This window comes from Schistocerca piceifrons, chromosome 5 (genome assembly GCF_021461385.2).
Source record: "Schistocerca piceifrons isolate TAMUIC-IGC-003096 chromosome 5, iqSchPice1.1, whole genome shotgun sequence".
Taxonomy (NCBI): domain Eukaryota; kingdom Metazoa; phylum Arthropoda; class Insecta; order Orthoptera; family Acrididae; genus Schistocerca; species Schistocerca piceifrons.
The window spans coordinates 201,736,629-201,760,730 of NC_060142.1; the positions used below are offsets into that span (position 1 = coordinate 201,736,629).

Below are 24,102 nucleotides of genomic sequence, written 5' to 3' on the forward strand. Positions count from 1 at the left end.
GATACGACAAGGGGGGGGGGAGGGGGTTGAACCTTCTGCTGGGTCGAGGGCGTGAGGGCACCATATTACCATAGGCTGAGGCCAGAATGATTATGGGAGTGGAGAATGTGGTGTAGGGATAACTCTCACCTGCACAATTGAGAAAAGCTGGTGGTGGAGGGGAGGCTCCAGTTGGGTGGGTAGTGAAGCAGCCATTGAAATCAAGCATTTTGTGCTCAGCAGCATGTTGTGCCACAGGGTGGTCAACTTTGCTCTTGGCCACAGTTTGGCAGTGGCTGTTTATCCTGGTGGACAGCTGATTGGTAGTCACACCATTACTGAAAATGGTGCAATGATTGCAGCAGAGCTGGTAAATGACATGGCTACTTTCACAGGTGTCGGCACCTACGGAGTAGGATAAACTTGTGACAGGACTGGAACTGTAAGTGCTGGGTGAATGTATTGGGTAGGTCTTGCACCTGGGTATTCCGCAGGGATATGATCCTTGTGGCAATGGGTTGGGATTGGGAGTGGCATAGGGATAAACTAAGATTACGTGAGTCTGCAGACTTTTGTGGCCATTGTCACAAAAGTTAAAATCTTCTGGGTTGTTAGGCCGCATCCTATTTCCTCTAAAATAATCAACATTTTAACCCCTTTGCTGCAATCTTCTTCAGGATCTTCTGGTGTCCACTATTGCTAGACACTGTCAGAGACCACTCTTATAAAGGGGTGTTTTCCTACATTTGTTCTGGAGAAGTCGGAGTACAGGTTAAAATTCTTGTGGCTACCATGGGTGGGCCATTGCGATAGGCTAATATTCCTGCACTTATGCAGAAAAGGGGTATTATTGGCTAAACTCTTGTGGATACTATTGGTGGCCCATCATCTTTGGATATAAAGGTACTATTCCACACTTAAGATGGAGAAGGGTTATTGCTTGGAATTCCTCCTACTGCTATTGGTTGGATCTCATCACTGGCTATATGCTAAAGGGACAGAGCTGAAGATGGGGAGTGTTCACCCAAAATTTTTTTGTCCACTGAGGTAACTTACAGCGCACTGATTATGTCGCTCACACGCCGTGGCCACACATTCACTTCCTTGGTGGGAGGGGGGGGAGGGGAGGGGAGGGGTGCCACAATATCAGAACCCTATAGCCATCCTCTCTATTGAAATTACATGCATTCTTGGCAATTTAAATCGCTTCTTGAACCTTTCTTCTATAAATGTTTCTTTCCTTGGTCAGCAGACATACATTATTAAAACTGATGACAGAGCCACAGTTCTCATGATGTTCTGCTACTGCTGATTTTACACTTCATTTTAGCAGCATGTGCTATTTGTGTTTCTTAATGCATTTTTTAACAGTTCTTCCCATTTTGCCTATATACACTTTGCCACAGCCACACGCCAAGAAAGATGTCTGGATACTGTTGTGGGTTGGCAGGAGAGCCAACACCGTATTATTAGAGGAAGCCGAAAGGCACGCGTTTTAGCTCACGCAGGCTGGCGTGAGGTCTGGAAACAGGTCAAGGAAATTAGAATCTAGAAAAACGGACGTAGCTGGTGGAATACTTAACTTTAATCCATAAATGGTGAACATCGCTCTTGACTGTACCTTATTCCCAATATCAATAGTAACTGAACATGGCGCCTTGCCAGGTCATAGCAAATGACGTAGCTGAAGGCTATGCTAACTATCGTCTCGGCAAATGAGAGCGTATTTTGTCAGTGAACCATCGCTAGCAAAGTCAGTTGTACAACTGGGGCGAGTGCTAGGAAGTCTCTCTAGACCTGCCGTGTGGCGGCGCTCGGTCTGCAATCACTGATAGTGGCGACACGCGGGTCCGACGTATACTAACGGACCGCGGCCGATTTAAAGGCTACCACCTAGCAAGTGTGGTGTCTGGCGGTGACACCACAGATACCATCTTTCTTTAGAATTCTGCTTATACAGTCAGTGACCCCAGAAACGAGTGTGAAGGCAACCTCGTCATTCTTATTAGTGTGATTAATATTCTGCCTAAAAGCCCTGTCGATTGAACAACTATCATAGCCATTTGCTTTCAGTGTCCTCCTTGTTCAATCGACAGGGCTTTTAGGTGGAAAGTTAATCACGCTCATAAGAATGATGAGGAACCACCTTCTCACTCTGTTAGGTTACCGTTTGTTTTTGGGGTCACTGACCACAAAAGCAGAATTCTAAAGAAAAATGGTATCCAGACATTTTTCTTTAGTCAAAATAAAATAAAAGATTTTTTTCGATGAAAAATGGATGCACCTGAATGTGTGGTGGCCCGGTGTAATGTTAAGCTCTCTCTATACAGCTTAAGCATTTTCGTGGACTTACTTGTAGAAGAATGCTGGTTCTGCTTTCTTGCAGCGCCGATGTCTTCTGCTAGCACCGGACGCTTCTCTGAAGTTTTCACTGCTAGGAGGGGGAAATTTTCACTCTCTCGCTCTCTCTCTTCTTATTTAAAAAATATGCTACTCTTGGAATATCATTCAATGCACCAGAACATATTTATTTCCACTTTGTACAAAAAAACAACTAAACTTTATGACGTAAGCCCACACATTACGGGCACCCAGAATCAGATAATTACACATTTTTGAACACAATTAATACATAAGATTTTATCGTGGCTGATTATCCACGTCCAGTCCATGTACTCTCAATAGCAGTTCAACGCCTAATAAACAGTCATTATTTCGAGTCTCTCCATTTGCTTTTAACAATACAGGGCTATATTACTCTTTGCAGCCAGTCACGGAGCTTCCGGGCCGTATTTGCTTATTCTTGGCAGGTCGCGCTGAACACTTGCCAGTGCCGACGAATTATCTCCCTTCCAGTTTTGCCTGCAGAAACAATAAATGGGTGCAGTATCCCATGCTCATCCTTATGCCTTGCTTTAAAATAACGCGTGTTCGAAACGGCTGGAACACAAGTGTCTCCAGACTTTCGTAAAATTCTGGGGACACTACAATTGCCTCCACAATGCAGGCATCTATCAAGTGACATGTGGCTGTGGCAAAGTGTATGTAGGCAAAATGGCAAGAACTGCTAAAGAACGCATTACAAAACAAAAATGGCACACGCAGCCAAAACAAAGTGTAAAATCGGCTGTAGTGGAACATCATGAGAACTGTGGCTCTCACATCAATTTTAAAAACATATGTGTGCTGGTTCAAATGGCTCTGAGCACTATGGGACTTAACATATGTGGTCATCAGTCCCCTAGAACTCAGAACTACTTAAACGTAACTAACCTAAGGACATCACGCACATCCATGCCCGAGGCAGGATTCGAACCTGCAACCATAGCGGGCACGCGGTTCCAGACTGAAGCACCTAGAACCGCACGGCCACACCGGCCGGCTATGTGTGCTGGCTAAGAACACAAACATTGACGGAAAAAGATCTGAAAAGCGGTTGAAATTTCCAAGAAAGCATGTAATTTCAGTAGACAGGATGGCTATAGGGTTCCCCATCATGGCTCCCCCCCCAATCAAGGAAGTGAATATGCGGCAGTGGCATGCAAGTGACAAACAATGCGCTGCAAGTCATATCTGTGGACAAAAATATTTTGGGTAAACATTCTCCCTCTCCAGCTCTGTCCGTTTTGTGTATAGCCAATGATGATGGCCAACCAATAGCAGTAGGAGGAATTTTAAGCAATAACCCTTTTACAGCTTAAATGCGGAATAGTACCTTTCTATCCATTGATGATGGGCCACCAATAGTATCCACAAGAGTTTAACCAATAATGCCCTTCTACTGCATAAGTGCAGGAATATTAGCCTATGACGATGGCCCACCAATGGTAGCCACAAGAATTTTAACCAGTACTCCCACTTCTCCAGCACAAATACGGGAAAATTTCCCTTTATAAGAAAACATGACACTAGTCTCCGACAGTATTCTAGCAATATTGGACGCCGGAAGAGCCTGAAGAGTTGGGGTTGGGTTGTTTGGGGGAGGAGACCAGACAGCGAGGCCATCGGTCTCATCAGATTAAGGAAGGAAGTCGGCCGTGCCCTTTCAAAGGAACCATCCTGGCTTTTACCTGGAGCAATTTAGGGAAATCATGGAAAACCTAAATCAGGATGGCCAGACACGGGATTGAACCGTTGTCCTCCCGAATGCAGAGCCTGAAGAAGATCACAGCAGACAGGCCAAAACATCAATTATTTTAGAGGAAATATGACAGGGTCTAACAACCCAGAAGACTAACTTTAGTGACAACAGACACAAAATCCTGCAGACTTACATAATCTTAGTTCATCGCTATGCCACTCCCAATCCCAACCCATTGCCATAGGGATCATATCCCTGTGGAAGACCCAGGTGCAGACCTACCCAAATGCATCCACCCAGCACTTGCAGTTCCAGTCCTGTCACAGGTTTATCCTACTCCGTAGGGGCCGAGCCACCTATGAACGTAGCCATGTCATTTATCAGCTTTGCTGCAATCATTACACCATTTTCTATACTGGTCTGGCTACCAGTCAACTGTCCAAGAGGATAAACGGCCACCGTCAAACTGTGGTCTAGAGCAAAGTAGACCACCCTGTGTCACAACATGCTGCTGAGCTTAAAATGCTTGATTTCAATGGCTGCTTCACTACCTGAGCCATCTGGATCCTCCCCTCCACCAGCAGTGTTTCTGAATTTTGCAGGTGAGAGTTATCCTTACAACACTTTCTCCGCTCCTGTAATTATTCCAGCCTCAACCTATGGTAATACAATGTTCTCATACCCTCGACCCAACAGTTTCCACCCACTCTGTCCTATTGTCTCCTCCTCATTCTCATCTCCCCCCCCTCCCCTCCCCCCCCTCCCACACAACCCCCTGCCCCACTACCTCCTGATGTTGTGGTTGCTGGCATTCTAGAGCCTGCACATTTTGCCAGACAGCATTCCTCTGACACCCCCACCTGTTTCTCTCTCGCTCCACCCTATACCTATACTACTATCCCCCCCCCCCCCCCCCCCCCCCCCCCCGCCATTTGCTGCTGCCGTCCCATTGGGCCCGAGCTGCCGGAGTTGGCAGTCAATTGAGCGTGAGGTGTGCTTGCTTGTGTGTGTGAATGCTCCACTCGGGCCTGAGGTGCCGGAGATGGCAGTTATTTGTGCATCAGGTGTGCTTGCTCGTGTGTATGAATGGCATGTGTGTGTGTTTCTCTTTTACTGATGAAGCCTGCGGCTGAAAGTTTTGTGTAGGTGCCTTGTAATTCTGCCTGTCCGCGACTTTAATGTGTCTTCTTGATGGTAGGTAGCAACTGTCTTTTCCTACATGTTTGATATTCACACATGGAGTTTCCATCGCCTTAAAAATAATTTTCATATAGACTATATGTACTTCTCCAGTTTCTGAATGCAGTTTTATATTCTGATGCAAAAGTGTGTATCAGATTGCCAGTAGATATTAGGCACGAAACTGAAAATCCCAAATATTTGGAAACATAGTAAGGAATACCTCATTAGCCACTCCATCACCAATTTATAAGAATATTTGGACTTACGGATGTAAATCCTGGAGAATTCTTATACTTTTATCAGGTAGAGGTAGATTTTTACTTTGCACAGACAGACAGCTGATAGTGGTCTGCGTAAAGTTCCATTAATGAATTTAAGTTTTAAATTGGAACAAGAGTTGAAAAGTGTAAGACAAGGTGCAGTGATTTTTCAAAGTAGATGTTTTCCTCCTAATTCTCCTAATTATCAAAGTGAGTAGATTAGTGCTAGTCATAATTTGTTATTAGTATACTTTATGAAAGCAGCCAGCAGTAGTTGCTTCTGCCCATTAATATTTACGAGGGCATTTCGAAAAGTAAAGATACAACGGCTCGCAGTCCTTAAATAGAACATTTATTTAGAAAACATCAGTTACATCTTATTAACTGGATTATTTGTTATTTTTCGACATAATCATCCCCATTATCCAAACATTTGTTAAGTTGGTGCACAAGCTTTTGCACCCCACAGTCATAGAAGGTTGCCACCTATTGTCAGAACCACCATTTCAACTTCATCTTTGATCTCTTCGTCGTAGTGGAATGATTTTTCACCAAGATGTGACTTCTGGTAATGGAAGTCAGTGGGTGCAAGGTCTAGGATGTATGGCGGATGGTCCAATATGTCCCATCTGAATTGTTAGAGTAGTGCTTTGTTACGAGCACTGTGCGAGGCCGAGCGTTGCCATGAAGCAAGCGGACTCCACTTGTCAGCATTCCCCTGGGTTTGTTTTGAATTGCCCTTCGAAGACGTTTCAATGTCTGTCAATATGCAGCAGCATTAATTGTTGTTACAGGAGGCATAAATTCCAACAGAAGAATGCCTTGTCTGTCTCAAAAAACAGAAGCCATGATTTTGTTTGCTGAAATCGACGTTTTGCATTTCTTGGCTTTTGGTGAATTCAAATGGCACCATTGCATTGATTGTTGCTTAGATTCAGGTGTATGGTGATAAACCCACGTCTCGTCACCTGTCACAGTGTGATCAAGGAACTCATCACCTACTTCAGCATAGCATGTGAGGAAGTCTAGTGCAAAGCCCACTCTTTTCTTTTTGTGTTCTTCCGTTAACAGTTTTGGAACCCAGCATGCACACAATTTTCTGTACCCTAACTTGACAGTCACAACATCATAAAGAGTTTTCATTGACACGTCCGGTATGATCTGATGCAATTGGTTCAATGTGAGACGTCTATTCACACGAATTGCTTCCTCAGTTCTCTGTAGAAGGGCATCAGAGATCACAGATGGCCGACCTGTTCTTTGTTCGACATGATGAGACCATTTCGTTACATTTAGTTGATTCACAATGTTCCCATAAACAGAAACAATTTCTCTGTGAATATCCGCTGGTCGCTGTCCTTTTGCATGAAGAAAACGTATGACAGAGCGCACTTCGCATTTGGCACGATTCCGATTCAGCGCAGCCATTTTAAACATGACCTACTCCAACCAGAAGCTACGTTCAACTGCCAAACGACCACGAGGAGAAAGCTAATGGTTCAAGGTTAACACCAGTGTTGCCAACTTGCTTACCAAAAATCTTCTGTTCCTCTGGCGAACGGTGTATCTTTACTTTCCGAAATACCCTCGTCTATTCGCTCACTCCACATCCCTACAGGTTCACCTTCATAATCCCATTTAAGTAAACCACATGTGAATGATAGAATGAGACTAACTCATACTCCTCTGGGTGCATTTGTTGCTTTTTTTTTTTTAATTTCTAAAATATGTTTTGTTATACACAGCACATATTTAGGTTCTTCAATTTCACAAAGTTATATGAGAAGTTAATTTTCCTTATTTCCTTCATTTTTTACAAACCATTTAATGGAAACCTCTTTTAAGGGAAAAGACCAAATTTATTATGATTGTTACCACTTATGCTGTCCAAGCTGCCATTTTTGTCTTTTTTATCTCCTCCATTAATTGCTGGAATTGTGTCTAGTTATTCAGTAGACCTGTCTTTCACAATCATTTACCCTAGAAAAGGTAAATTGAAAATATTGGAAATGGAAGAACAGAAGAACAACAACCCAGTATACCTTGAGCAATATTCTGTAGTTACCTGAAGCCAAGTTTCTTGCCAGTGGACTCAATAATCTGAGGTAGCACTCATTTCAAAGACTTTCTGCAAATGTGACACCATTTTGACATCAAGTGCAACGTCAACAACTGCAGGAACAGCTATAGACTTTCATTACAGTTTGACACAGGCCTCCCACAAAACTTCATGCATGTGTATCGCAGTTAGATAAGAACACTTCATTCTTGGTTTGATTTATTATAATTATTGCTATAATTAAATATCACTTAATGATTTATCAATGGTTAATGCTCTTGCTGGAGCAAGTTGTTATCATCAATTATTTACAAACTAAGCACGAGACACATTTGTATTATATCTTACATTGAAACAGCACACTGAAAATTTATCACAAAAATGTCACAATCGCCATTAAATGTCAGATAATAATGCATCAATGATATGAGCCTCCAAGAAATATAACAACAACCTTGACAGGAGGTTAATATCACATGACTAAGTTCTAGCCTAATGGAGAACGTCATCGTTTATCGTGTTTAAAGAGTAGGTTCGCATCCTGCTACACGCAAATATTTTTTCTTTCATCTTAACATCATTAACACATTCCTGGCCTTTCTTACGAATCTAAGACGCATGTTCTGCAGTATTCGATGTTATTTACATTTCAGAGAAAAAAGGATGACATAAATATTTGGTGATTTCTGAGTGTGTGGTATGGCAAGATCCTAGAGGACATCCAAAATTTCTGTGAGTAAAACAAGCAGCAAAGAACATAAGCAGGAAAGAATACGAATGTTACTGCTGTTCATTTTATTCATAGACATTTAATCAGTCCTCTCAGGTTTCTGCCTGACCACACACTTGGAAATTGCTACAAGTTCTGAAATAAACAGCAGATATTTATGACAAGGAAGAAGAAACCTGGGAGGACAGCTTAAATGTCTGAAAGTAAAACGACATTCATATTCTTTCCTTGTTGACTGCAATTTCTGCAATTATTGATACTGTGTGTGACATCAAAATAATATCACATTTGCAGAAAGTCTTGTGAAATGAGTGTTACCCAATACTTTGTCATTACTGGGATCTTTTGTGCAATAAATCCACAATCTGAAACTGAGAAATTTCTATTGCAACACTATTAGGAAAAGGATAGATTGCTACTCACTGTAAAGATGATCTGGTGAGTTGCAGACAGGCACAACGAAGCAGTCTATCCTTTTCCTAAGATTGTTAATATTTTAACTTGGTGTCCCCGTTGTTTGAAATTTCCATTTCATTTCTATGACTGTGGTGTGAGTCTTTAGATTCTCTTTGTTACAATGAATGTTGACAAATATGCAATAATTCTATGAAAGCTGTTACAGCACCAGATGATAAGGATAGTGTGTGCTTTACTACAGAATAAGGTACCATTATATTTCACGCTAATATCATATTCATAGTTGAATTGTACATATTCCTGTTATTGGGAGTCCCTAGAATGTAAATTGGTCATAATTAGGTCCTGATATAATACAATGAATTTTTTCTTTGGAGATATTACATATCTCCACTTATTACATAAGTGTTCATCAGATAACAATATGAGATGCACTTTTAAATTTGTAATTAGAGAAAAATGTGGAAACATGGCAAATGACATGATGGCATGGGACATCCGGAATGACGGAAGTCTAAAGGAAAATCTGGTTCAAATGCAGTGATTTCACTTGAAAGTGATATGTAAAAACAAAAACAACATTTGGTCAGTGATAGCAGCCATTGCACGTCAGTTTCAAAAATTATATCAAAGTAAAAATAAGAACTTTTTAAACTGTCACTTATTTCCATCAATTACCTGAATGTTAACCTCCAACTGTACTTAACAGGTGGAATCATTCTGCCTTTCCCTTTACAGTAATTATTCAGCTCATATCTAAATTATGGGATTGCTGTAATATTCATTCTATAGATCCTCATTCCGCTACCTACTACAACTTTGTCTCTGGTAAGATATACTCCCTGAAAGTTACTGTCACCTGATTGGTGATGCACAGCTTATACCTGCTCGCTTCTCACCGCTCTTCACTTATGTTGGTGAGACAGCTATTGTTATGAATTATCCCAAGGGATCTTTAAAATGGATGACAACTTTGAATGAATTGCCTGTTGAGAAGCCTTAGAATATTTACTTGCACCATACAAAATAGGCTAAGTAACTTAATACTTCATGTTTTTTATTTATAATCTTTATTTTCCTATTTTCCCAGAACCAAACCTTTGATTCTTTTATTAACTAAAGTGTTTGTGTCACAACAAATAAATCATTTATGCTGAACATTGTGATGAACTGACACTTAAGTAAGGGCATGGAGCAATGAGTGGAGAAGGACTTTGAAAAATGAATATTTGGTGAGAAGGTTCAATGAATTTTGGATCTTCTTTTCTTTCTTTTTTAGTACAGTGCGACATTCATTCAATTGTAAGCTGTCATCTCTCCTCCAAAAAATGAAGCATTAACTTTGCCCAATCTTGAATGTTAAATGTCAGCTAAATTTTTCTGTCAGCTTTGCAAGTTTCTCAAATCAAAATGCTAAGTGATCCTGTTATCTGAACTCCACAAATTTCTTATCCAGTTTTGACACGCCCCCCCCCCCCTCCTCTCTCCTTTCAGCTGTTTTAAGCCAATATTATGGTAGTAATTTTTTTCTAAACCTCACACAAAAATGGCGGCTACATTCATCCACTTCTCTTAATAAGATTTCTAAGGTCCACTTATAAAGAAGTTCCTGGATGGCAATCCTTGGTTCTTTTTTATACAATTGTTTCTGTAATAAATAAAGATTGTAATAAAGTATAAAGGAAGGCAAGCTAAAAAATTAGACACAATGAGTCACATATGTAATTTATAGACAAATTCTGCAAAACATAAGTATCACTAACCAGTAACCGAGAATATGTGAAAGGAAAATGATATGCAATATAGCAGATATCGTTTGCATGTGGGAACTTGAGAGAAAAAGTTGTTGTCAGATAAGTCCTGTATTTTCCAGCAGGATTCTGGTAGCTGTTTCTGTAGTAGCAAATGTCTGTGCCAACACGCACCCACCCAGAACGTCCAGCAACAGCTTCTTGTACAGAGTACATTATTGGCTTCATACCTGGAAAAGACAAAATGTAATGAGATTGCAATAATTAGCTTTACATCATGAAGTAAGATGACTTCTGCATAATTTGAGGAGGTACAACGTAATGCATAAACATATCCTCCTATGGATAGCTCAGCAGCTTGTGACTGTGGCCTTTCCTTACAAAACAAGTCTTTAGAGTCCCATTGCATTTGCTGTCAGATCCTAAAGTCAACACTATTCAATATTTGTGATCCAATTGTCCACCATCTTCAGCAGCACACTGCTTCTGCCGAGCCCCGCTGAAAGCTGATGCCAAGGCTACAAATTATTGCCCTATATAGTCCTCTGTACCATGCATGCTCATGTGCTGTCCATCACAATTGCTGCTGTCCAAGACTGAACTGATGGCACTGCCCTTAGCAGAACACCAGCAGCAACGATATGTTGCACTCAAAGACTATTTTTACACGCTGGTTGCAGAACATTGCTTAAATGAAGAGCATGCAATGAAATTTGACTAAACTGCAACAGTTGCCAACTATTTCGGTTTTTGGAACAGTGTTTATAAAGAGGCAACTGAAATTAGGTTGACAGACAAGTTGATTAAAAGAGACAACGGTTTTTCCCCTTAGGACGTGGAACCCGATACTGTCCTCCATCAAAACAGAACGTTGTTCAGTGCAGCCAGCCTGAGTATTTGAAAATAGTCTCCGAGTGTGATGTATCATTGCCACTGGTGTTATACTAAGGGCGGCATCACCAGCCCCATCTTGGGAGGGCAGCAACTGTGATACGTGCATGGTGTTCAGTAGGGAGGTCTATATAAGACAATGACTTGCAACCTTGGAATCAGTTTTCAGCAGGACTCAGCAGTAGCAGTAGCAGTAGCAGTAGCAGTAGCAGCATTCTCCTGAAGATGGCAGACAGTTGGATCGCTGAAATATTGGACCACGTTGATTTTAGGATCTGGCAGCAAACCCTAGGAGATTTTCAAGCTCAGCACCTTGTTTTAGTGGGAATGTCATCTTCAATCTAGTTAATTCCAAAACCTGTGTTTTAGGTTATAATAATATGCTGACTGATAAGTGGAATACAACTTTGCAGCACTACAGTTGGACCTGAGAATACGTGTGTGATGAGTACAGGGCAGGAATGGAAAAAAATTATATTGCAACAAACTCACATTATGAATTTTCTCTCACTGGCCACTACAGGAGTACTGTATACTTGTTTCAACTTACATAATCAACCTTACTGAAATAACCTCCAAGGGGGAGGGGGGACTGAGCACGTCAGACATCAGTAACATGTTGGTCCACCTCTGGCCCTTATGCAAACAGTTATTTGGCTTGGCAATGATTGACAGAGTTGTTGGATATCCTGTGAGACATCATGCCAAATTCTGTCCCACTGGTGCCTCCTAAGAGTACCAAAATCCCAAACTGGTTGGAGGGCCCTGCCCATAATGGGGAAAATCTGTTGGCCTCACTGATGAAGGTAGGGTTTGGCCGGTACAAAAACAAGCAATAGAAACTCTCACTACATGCAGGCGGACATTATCTTGCTGAAATTTAAGCCCAGGATGCCTTATCATGAAGAACAATAAAACAGTGTGTAGAATATATTCCATGTACTGCTGTGCCGTAATGGTATCAGGAATAACAACCAAAGGGGTCTTGCTATGAAATGAAATGGCATCACTGACCATCACTCCTGGATGTCAGGCCCATATGGTGGTCGACAGTCAAGTTGGTATCTCACAGCTAACTGGGGCATCACCAGACATACTTTCAACGGTGACCAGGACGCAGTTGGAAGCGGGAATCTTCACTGAAGATAATTCTACTCCAGTCAATGAGATTTAAGGCCAAATTTGCCCAACATGACTGCAAACGGCCTTGTTGGTGCATTGAGATCAATGGTAGTCAGTGCAAGGAGTGCTGTGATCTTAGCCCCCTTTCTGTGAGCTGCCTCTTAATGGACCTTGTTGTAGCATACCGACTGTATTAGATCAAAAAGTATGCCAGATTGGAAGTGAGTTGCAACAGAGCCAGCCACAGGAAACCAAGTGTGTTATGCATTGTGAAGCCAAACATCATCAAACGGCATTTTGAAGCAGAGTCAGATGCACACAGTATAGCAACAGCCAATGCTGCAATACACTAACAGAAGGATGGAAGCTTTCCTCACCTGCCATCACAGAGATGTTTAGAGTATGTGCCTCAAGCCCTAAAAGAACACAGACTGGAGCATGTAAGTACTCAGCCAACCATGTACTAAACTATTTTTGTCTCAGTATCACAGCCTACACCATGAGCCTGTGACAACCATGGCAACATCCCAGAATGCAGTAGGGTGTCTGCTATTCGACCACAGGATGGTGCAGTCTGCCCTGCTCATGAGAGCAGCCACTGCTGGAGCAGAGAGCTGCCCGCTCTCTCGAGGGAGCTCATGGCTGCCTCCACAGCACTGTCAACTGCACTGCCACTCTGTCATCATGGTCGCAGCTGGAGATGTCACTGTCAGCAGCATTATAGTGATGCCATGCTCGGCCCTGTTCTTTGCATTGTCAGCAATGCCAGACGTCTGTTGTTTCGCATGAGAGGCAACTGGACATCTCCACCAAGATGTTCCTGGTGTACTACGACCAAGGGCGGGGTAATAAAGAAGTTAATTAAACAAATCAATTGACATCCTGATACCTCATTTCACTCTTCCCAGGTAACAATCTATGGGTCATCTACCACTGCAGACACTGAAGCACCAGTTGCATGTTGGATTGATGATATTGATGATGATGATGATGATGATTCTGGAGCTCTGAATGCCTCTCTGACAATTGTTCAGTCCTCACGTTCTGTTGTCTCCCTGTTGTGTACATAGTTCCGCGTAGTCAGCGCGTACATAACTTTCCCACTAGAGCATGCCCCGCTAAGCACAACAGCGCAGGCGCAGCACTCGTCTGTCTCTGCACTATGAGATGGCGCTGCCTTAGAGATGGACCAAATTCTGCTTCCACCCATCCGTGTATTAATATGTAACGCAGCCAATGAGATTGCTGCTAACATAGAACTTTTTCTCCTCGCGGATCACACTCGCGCAGTGATACCTGAGTGCGTGAGGTATTATAACGAGTGTACAGACCTCCGATTAGTCAGTCTGCATTAGTCTTACCAGTCTATAGTCAAGTTTCAGTCTGCGCCTAATAAGATCATCATATTCCTGTACATAGCCATGAAGATAAATGTATAGACACTTTGTCAAGTATTAGAGATATGTGAGAATAAGCTTAATGTAACAAGACCAAAGGAACTTCAGATTGTCAATTGTAAACAGCATCCAGAATCAAGTTATGTAATGTCTGTGCTTTTTATTATTTTAATAAATGTGTGTGAAAATTAATCAAGTTCTGTTTAAAGTTGGCAACCATCAATCTGCTACTCTAAGCGTGCAAGTGGCATTTCTATCGTCTGACCTAACGGCAGAAGATAAACACGCCACGATAAGACCATGAGACATATTGCTGACACTCGCCTACTTCGTTAGAGCGACAAGTCAAATAATCTGATGGTGTGTGTACCGAAGGTCTTACAGTATGCACACCACACTCCCTATGCCGACCACTTCCTTCTTGACACTAAGATTACCCATTCCCACTAACATCATCAAATAGTTCCATCACTCCTATTCAAATGTTGAGTGAGTCACCAATTACTCCAACTGGCTTAACTGATCCCAACTACAAGTCCTCTCTCAAATGCTGACATCTGCAACTGTGTGTGAAGCATAGTTACTGTCCAACTGAGAACATGGAATGAAATGCGCAATGACTTTATGCCATGGTATCAACATGCCCCTGTTTAACATCCTTGCCAGCTGTATGGTGAAATTGTGCAGCAGAGTCACACATTTAAACTTTGGCTGCCAAAGTTTGTGATTTTGTCTTTACCGTTAATACCTGTATGAATATAATTTTGTGACCAATTTCTTTAGCTCGCATGTGCATCAATTTTTTTTGTCTTGAAGTGTACCTTTATCTACTATTTTAGCAGCCCCATGAAATGCTGAGCTTCAAAACAGAATATAAATCATCTGTATGATGTCTGGTGGGAACACAGTAAAACAGCTGGCATAAGATCTGTGGCAACCACCAGGGTCGATAAAAGGCCAACTGCAGCTTTCCGTATTCAGTAGCAGTGGCTGCCAGTGCCAGTGTTCTACAGTGATCTCAGTGTGCTTTTTATTATAAAGTCTGTAAAGGTTTGGACTGTTTTTGGTTTGATATAGAGACTGCACTTCTATCTGCTGCCAATGCACTTGTGGTTGTACTTGGGCTTCTCATGATTTGCCTACCTCAACCTCTGATGAACTTAAACATTTCCAAGCGAATTACGCCACATTTGTTTCACTAACTGAATATGGAAATACATTTTAAATTTTTTTTTTAATGAAAATGATGATTAGAGATTTGTGACATGTAATAGCTGTGCCAGTATCTTGTGCTGCACAATGTGATAGGACAGAGTCATGATGGGGAGAATTTTCACTCAAAAAAGAAAGACATCAACCATTCAAAAGTCACTGGCCCTTTAATGTTGCTGGATGGACTGATGGATCAATCAGTCCAATCATGCATTCAGCTAGTGAGGTCAGTAGGCATGGAGCAAAAGGATTATCTGCCAGCACCTGGTCAAGTGGCAAAACATCTAAAACAGATTTATGGGCTGCCACAGATGGCCATGGCCTCACTTGCTGCAGCAACCCAACATTTACAGCAAGCTCTCCAGTGTACTATTGACAACAACCCTGTGCTACATAGTTTTTCTCCTGGACTGTGATTAGCCTTTCTACCATCGATGTATGGCTAGATCACTTGCAGTAGTATTTTCAGTAAACAGACTAATGGCCTATAAGTGCACTGAGGGTATGGTTCATATCTGAGAGCTCCCCAATCAATCCCACAAACAGTGTTCTCTTGCACTTTTTTTTAAAATGCAATCTGCTCTAAGATGGAATAGGTCTTGTCAGGCCATTTTGCCGAGTGTTCCGACCAAGAGGGATGTACACTTTTTTAAGCTCTGGAAACAACAGCTTGAGCAGTGTAACATCTCATACAGAAGCTGACTGATCCAGCAATCTACAATCACTTCTGGTTACCTCACTTTCCTTCCATTCAACGAAGCTCAAGAGGACCAAGAAGTTTTGCAAAAATGTTTAGCACTTCATTTCCAGACAAGTGACATTAAGTACATTGAGCTACAGCATGCCCTTCTATTATCTACAAACCCACAGCTCTATTATCATGTGCAAAAATTAGCTTCTTTACCTGACCAATTACTGCTGCCCCTCACCTCTATTCACTCGCTTTTAAGTGAACACTTTGTGATAAAAATGCATATGGTAGCTGCTCATTTAGAGTTTCATCAACATCGTAAGGCAACATCTGATAGGAATCAAATATTGCAGACCAACAAGGACTGAGTAGAAGGTGTTCTTCTACATTATTGTAAGCAGAATCATTAATATGTGTCATGGTCATTAGATTAGTACTGCATAGTGAACAGCATGTTCATGCAATATGGCAGTCAGATCCTTTTTTACTGAAAATTTTCTGTATTGCTACGGCATTTGAGATTTTTCAAGCAGCTTAGGCTATGACTGCCACAGACTGAGATACCAGAACTGCCATCTCTACGGCCAACCTGATGATGGATTTCCAGAAATGTCGATCAGTCCAGACGGCAGTGCAGAAGCTCCCACAAGACTGGACAAAAATCAAACGCAGCACCATAACAGTTTTACTGCACAGCCTCAGCAAAATTTTTGTAAACTGTGAATTTGTATTGATTATTTTTCTATACATGATATGTGTGATTCCCCAATTATAATGATGCCTGTCAACACAATTTTCACTAGGATCATGGATCAGATGTATGTTAGAGCCCTCAACTGTGCCTGTACAAATGAATGACAGCACATCTTCAAGATTACACCATACAGTCTTATGCTGTCTGCAACAGTTCATATGGTAATAATATTATTCCTTTTCAATATAGTGGCCTCAATCTCAATTATTAATTACCCTACATAATGCAAATTGGGATCTCTGCCTTTAAAATTATCAGATGCAGCTATGCAGTCTTCTAAAACTCATCATGAAAGTCCTATACCAGGCCAGTTAGTTCTGAAATTAACATACAAACACGTAACCATAACCCTAAATTGAAAATATATTTGGCCTGGATGAGTATACAAAATTTGGATTCTTTATCCAAAAATCATTTTAAGCAATTCAGAGTACTGTTCCATGTGCAGAAGTTGAATCTGCATGTCTCCTATATAATTGTTGTTTTCTCCAGGCTTAGGAATAGTTTCTAATTTTTTTGCCCACATTGCACCAAAAATTTTCAGAGTCTTTCCAATCCTTTTGCCCTTGTGGGATGAAGTCCAAGTAGAACTGGATTGCTTGTAAGAGTTATAAGTGCTGTCCCTGATTCCTTGTAACAGACTGGCATCACCTTAAGTCACTGTTCACAAGCTAAGTGGAATGTTATGTCTTTGCGAGGACTTCAAAAAGAAGGTAAACACTTGGTTGAGTATGGATTTAAACCTTGTTCTGCAGCTCAATGAATTATATTCAAAATTGGAAATGGGTCACTAACTTCTCTAAGTTTGATCTTTTGGAAGTTTATTTTCAAATTCCTATGGACAAGGTTTCCAAAGCCATTCTGGTATTAAATACTCCTTACGGTATCTACCAATGTCAGCTTTCGGTACTGCTAATGCACCAGCAATCATTAAGAAATTTTTAGAACAAACTATTGTCAGTATTTAACAATGCATCAGTTACCTAGACGATGAATTGGTATCACACAGGATGCCCTCAAGAGGAGCTGATAGTCAATCTTCAGTGAGTAGTTCCTGTGCTTTTGCGAGCTGTGTTAAAGCGTAGCTTGTCAAAATGCTCCTCCTTTCACCTTTCCATTAAGTATATAAGATGTATCTTTCACTGGGACAGTCTTAAATTGATGTCAGAGTATGTGGCCATCATTTTCTATATTCCTACACTCAATAATATAAAGAACCTGCAGGTTTTTATGAGAAAAGGTTACATATTATGACTCATTTATCCATCAAATTGCAACCATTGCTCATCCGTTGAATCGACTGAAGAAATGGTGTTCCTTTCCAGTGTACCAAGCATTTCTTAAGCTGATGCAATGTCTGCAAACTGTTCCTTTTCTTTGTATCAGCATGACTTAGCTCCAGTGTAGGCCACAGATAATCACCATGTGGCACCAACACTGCTGTACCGCATGGAATGACCTTCTGCATTCACCTCAAAGATGCTCACCATGGTACAAGAAAATTATTCCCAGAAAGAGGAGACATTGACAACTACCTTTGGTTGTTCTGCTTTTCTCTTTAAGGCAACAAATTTCATGTGGTCACAGATCATAAGCCATTGTCCATGTTTAGCTCTAAGTCAACATTGCCTGAATGAGCATCTCAGAGGTTACAATGCTGGGCTCTTTTTTTAATCAAATTAGCAATATTCCATTTATTATTGTACAATGGCTCAGTACATGAATGCAGATGCACTGTCTTAGTTTCCTACAGATTTCTAAGAGAAATTTGATAACACAAGACTGCTTTTACATGACTCACAACTGGAATAGTGGGTTGGGTTATTTCTGCAGGGGGGGGGGGGGGGGGGGGGGGGGGTCGGTCATCGGTCTCATCGGATTAGGGAAGGATGGGAAAGGAAGTCAGCCAAGACCTTTTCAAAGGAACCATCCTGGCATTTTCCTGAAGAGATTTAGGGAAATCATGGAAAACCTAAATCAGGATGGCCAGACACGGGATTGAACTGTTGTCCTCCTGAACGCAAGTCCACTGTGCTAACCACTGCACCACCTTGTTCGGTAGCTGGAAGAGTGAAAGAGTTTCTCCATCGTTTCCAGGGATATTACAGCAACCATATGTAAGGATTCACTCTTGAGATAGGTTTGCCAATTCATACAAACTGGCTGGCCACAAGTTCTTCCTTCAGACGCCTCCACAGAACTTAATTTCTTTTAATGATGCCATGTCCATTGCCTTTTCAAAGGTAGCCTATTATTCAATCATTAGTCTGGAGATTCTGTACTCCAATATATTGTGACTCCTGCATCAATGCCATAGGAGGATTTCCAGAATGAAGAATGGAATGGTGGTGCATTTGTGGCTCAACAATGACAAGCTTGTCAGATGCAGCAACCAGTACCACTACAAGTCTACCAGCTGTGGCCTGTGGCTACCCAGCTAGGGGATTGGTGTTTGTCAATACAGCAGGTCCATTCCATTTTAGATGTGCTTCTCTTTTTCCCATACATCACAAAAATGCAACAGATCACAATGGAGGATACCACTAACGCCCTGGCCACTATTTTCCTGTGGGAGGAGCCCCATGGATCCTTCTCACCAATAATGAACAGCAGGTTGGATCTGCTGGTTTTCAATCATTTTGCATCTGAAATGAATTCAAGTATATTACAACAACTCTGTTTCATTCTGTCTCTAATGCCATGGTCAAATGATTAGGCACGTGTTTACAACATAGACGGAAAAAACAGCTGATATCAGTGCCTATTGATTCTACTCTGCTTTTCTCTTTATCCATTTACTGGGTGACACCAATCCATAACCATAGGTGGCAGAACTCTTGCATAAACACCCTCATCATTCATCATTACATCTACCACAGCCTCCATTGGTAGAAGAAGCAGTAGTCGCATCTATTAAGATGGACGTCACTGTCTGGGTGTCCACTTTCAGACATAGTCATGGCTTGATACATGGCTCCATCACTGCTCAGCAAGGCGGCAAGCTTGTCCTGGCAGCTACACTTCAAGGAATCCTGCACCAGAACCAGATTTGTTTGCATCACCCAGGAAAAACTACCTCTGGATCTGCCACATTGAAAGAGATTCCCAAATATGTATGTAATATCACCCAGTTCATGCCCTAGATGGTGAGTGTTCATAGATAAGGATATTGTCAGGAGCACCCTATGGAAGTGTGGTAGGGCCACTGCTGTTGTTTATGTACATGGACGATTTGTCAGATACAGCATGTGGCAATGTGTGACTGTTTGCTGATAATGCTGTAGCATATGGGCAGAGTGTCATCTTTGAGTGACTGCAAGAGGATACAGCATGGCTTTGACACAATTTCTGTTTGGTGTGATGAATGGCAGCTTCCTCTGTATGTGGAAAAATGAAGGTTACTGCAGATGAGTAGGAAAAAGATCCTGTCATGTTTGAATACAGTATTAGTGGTCAAATGGAACAAGCAGGTAAAGTCGTTTGTTTGGAAGGCAAATTGTCGATTGCAGTTTACTGGGAGAATTCTAGAGAAGTATAATTCACTGATAAGTGAGAAAGTGTAGAGAAAACTTGTGTGACCCAGTCTTGAGTTCCACTACAGTACTTCGCAATTCCCAACAGGTTGCATAAAAGGATGACATCCAAGCAACAGGGAGGCATCCTGCTAATTTGTTACCAGTAGATTCAGTCAACATTATGTGAGTATTACAAAAATGCTCCATGAACTAATGGGAATCTCTGGAGGGAAGAAGACATCATTTTCTTAAAAAACCATTGATAAAGTTTAGAGAAATGGCTTTTGTGACAGACTGCGGAGCTATCGCACTGCTGTTAACACGCATGTAACATAAGGACCGAGAAGCCACAAGTAATCAGAGCTCGTACGGAATCATATAGACAGTTGCGTTTCCCCTCACTCCCTATTTTTAAGTGGAAAAGGGAAAGGGACTGACTAGCAGTGGTACAAGGAACCCCCCCCCCCCCCCCCCCCCCCCCCCCACCCCCCCCCCCCCCCCCCCCCCCCACCCCCCCCCCCCCCCCCCCCCCCCCCCCACACACACACACACACACCATATGGTGGCTTGCAGAGTAGGTATATATGTAAGGAAGGATATAGATGTAAATGTGGAATTAACAAGTGACACAGCAAGCTTCCTCAACAAACTGTGAAGTTCTGAGATTTTTCTTATCTACCTTTTAGGACTCAAAACCCACTGCTCCTAATGCCTGTCACCATAAAAGTAACACAAAAGTGGGTTTGACTGGCTATAAGTATTTCAAATCAATATGCCCTGCATTTACAGGCATTTGCCAAAATTCCCATTGTGCTTAGTGAAGCATCCATGTACAGAATGCCACCTCCAAGGAGCTATTTGCTGAACTTTCTTCAAAGCAGAATGTACTGTGTGTAACAAAAGGCTGCTGTGGCAAGCCTTGCATGCCCACATGCAGACCCATAGTGTAGTGGCACAGATAAACAGTACCCATCACTTAGTCATGGTGATGTGCTCTCCCTAAACAAATCAATGTTTTCTGTTATACAATAAGGGATGCCAACTAATTTTCTTTGTGATATGGGTACATCATCAGTCTCTCTTACATTTGTACTTTAGCATTGGAGTGCCACAGTTTAAAACCTGTGGAATCACAAGTTTTGGCACATGGTCACAATGAAATTCTGTTCTTGGGGCAACTAACTATGCTTCTGACATGAAGCAGGTGATGTTTGTTCAAGAATCTGTTCATGTCATCCAACACTGAAATAGACAATTTTGTATAAAGCCTGCCACTCTTGTGGAACCACACCTAGAAATAGCAACAGAATTGGATGCTCACATTACATATAAAGCACTTATGGCCTCTTTTCCAAACAATATCACTTATATTTTGTGTTAACCTCAAAGATGATCACCCAGAGCAGCAAGACATTCTACAGCCAATGGGCAACACCACTCATCATAATCCAAAAACCAAGGGCCTGTATGGCAATTTCAAAGCAAAATGCAACTAAAATCACGGGTTGGGACATGAGAATTTTATCGTAAATTCATTCATAATCAAGCACGCAATGAGCCAAACTTAATGAAGATGTGCAAGAAGAACAGCATCTGGATATGGACATCTGAATGCAAATGAATATTTGAATTGATGAAGGAAATGTTAGCCAAGTCTCAAATATTGCACTATCCCTTTTGCATTGCCTCCTGATGCAAGTGACCATGGGATAGGATACCATCTGTTTCAAGGAAAACAGGAGGAAGGTTGAAAGCAATACAAGATAATAGTCTTCATCAGCTGCAGACTGATTAACAGCGAAAAGAATTATAGCATCTCTGAAAAAGACACTCTAGCAATTGTTTGGTATCCAAAAAAGTTTATTCATTATAATTGGGAACACAGTACCATAATCTTTACTATCCTGAGTGCAATGTTGATTCAATGTAACCTATCTTAGGACTTTTTTGTATGTTTTTGTGTATCAACTCAAAAATAAAGCAAGTGTAACATAAATGTTTACACCCTATGTTTAATGCAATTTCTGTGTAATGTGTGTGCAAAAGAGCATGCTTTGATCCAACAGAAGAAACAATATATCAATATATGTGCAAATTTTATTAAGAAGGAAGTCACAAATGAAAAAGAAGCTGCCTTGTTGAAGTGTAAAGATTGATGGAAGGAGTATGTCATTTTACTAGTGGAAAAGAGTGATAGTTTTGAAGAAAGCAGGCATTTTTATTTATGGTAGTAGTTGGAAAGTGTAATACAGAGAAGTATAGTGCTGAGACAGTGCAAGCAGTTAGAGTGCGCAGAGAATTAAGAAGTTTCACAGCAAAATTATTGGAATGTATTACTAGCTTCTGAAAAGAGACAGCAATTTTTTGACATTTTCGATGATGGAGAGGAGACCAAGGTAGAAAATTTGAGAGAGAAGATCCAATACTCAAGTATTAGCAAGAGAAGACAATCAGGTCAGGATTTATAAGAATAGGAAATAGGTCATGGGCAATTTTCATCACAAGAACACTAATGTTTGTTGTATCAGCAGACTGATTACAAAGAAGATAAGATATAACTTCACTTACTAGTTTCTTACTAGTCTGACATTCTCCCCACCACACCTACAACAGCTTTTCGTTGCTCCTACAATCTGTGCAATATACTGGACAGACTCTACACTGCTCCTGCATCTACTTCCCTACCCTATGGCTCCTACCTTTTTAACTCTCCCCACTGTAACACTTGACTGTGCACCCTCATGGCACTGCCTCCACCAGCCTGTAAGTGGCAAAATATATTCTACCAGAGGGAGAGCCACCTGTGAAACAACAGGTCATGTTCCAGCTGTTGCATAAACACTGTTCGACCTTCTACACTGGTATGACTACCACCAAGTTATCACATAGGATGAATGGGCCGATGCAGAGGGTGTATACTGGCAACGAACAATATACTGCTTCAGAACTCTACAACATGACAGTCATGACTTAGGTGCCTGTTACACCACACATACCATCTGGATTCTTCCCCCCAGACACTAGTTTCTCAAAACTTGCACATGGGGACTGGTGCTACAACATGTCTTTGGCTCTCACCACCCACCTGGCCTTAATTTATGTTAATATGCATTTCTTCTCGGAAACTATTCCTTTCTTCAGACCCTTTTAGTTTTCTGTATCTTTCAGTTTCTGACCTGTAAACCCCCCCCCCCTCCCCCTTCCCCCCACCGCTACCCAGCATAATGAACTTAGTTTTCCACTTTTATTAATTCATGCACCATGTCTTGTCAGTAACCTCTGTCATACATATTACGCTATCTTCCACCTTTACACTCTCACTCTCAGATCTTCAGATCTGGTTCAGTGGAGTCCCCCTCAGTCAGTTTTCTTTTCTCATCAAGTCTGCTAAATCTCCCCTTACCTGGGCTTCTGGGCGACTTTTTCATACTCTGCCCGTCTCCTAACTCACCAGTCCTTTTCTTTCATTCCTCTTCCTTCCCCTTCAACCCTTCTGCCAGAAGGTTACAAAAGCTTGTACATTTCCTTAACTTGTGCATATATTTTGTCCTGGTGGTGCTTGGTGAGTAGATTTTTTATCCATCCAATTATATTTTATTTTCAATTAGATTATATTTATCAGATATGATGCTTGTAAGACATGACTGGAAAAATAAGGTCTTCTTCAAACTGCTCAGCTGTATAGCTGATGAGGTAAGAAGTGGAAATACTATGTGCTTCAAAAATCCAACAATGGACTACGTAGCCCTTAATGTCCACGGTGGAACAACAATTAGGGTCTCTGAAGTCGGAGTAAATTCCAACAAAATGACTGTAGTGGAAATGAGAAATATCAGATACATCAATAATGAAAATCGTTATTCTGATTACAAGTACTGGAAGACTGAAATTAATTCTAAAATTGGTACATTAGGTTGATATGTTATGTTGCAAAGTTTGTAATAGAATATGAGTGTAAGAGAAAAATCTTAACACACACAAGATGACGGTACACAACCCCTACAACAGTGACATTCAACACAGAGAAGGAACTCTGATACAGTTTCTTGTTGCTTGCACTG

At 41.4% G+C, this 24,102-nt stretch overlaps 1 protein-coding gene across 5 annotated transcripts in view; it reads right to left on the reverse strand.

The window, feature by feature from the left end:
- Positions 1–24,102, reverse strand: part of LOC124798456 (cytosolic carboxypeptidase 1-like) — a 503,581-nt gene that overhangs the window by 297,809 nt on the left and 181,670 nt on the right. For all 5 annotated transcript variants that reach the window (XM_047261879.1, XM_047261878.1, XM_047261877.1 and 2 more), the window contains exon 16: positions 10,472–10,689. In XM_047261879.1, coding sequence (XP_047117835.1) covers positions 10,472–10,689 — 218 coding nt within the window. The remainder of the gene's footprint in view (positions 1–10,471; positions 10,690–24,102) is intronic.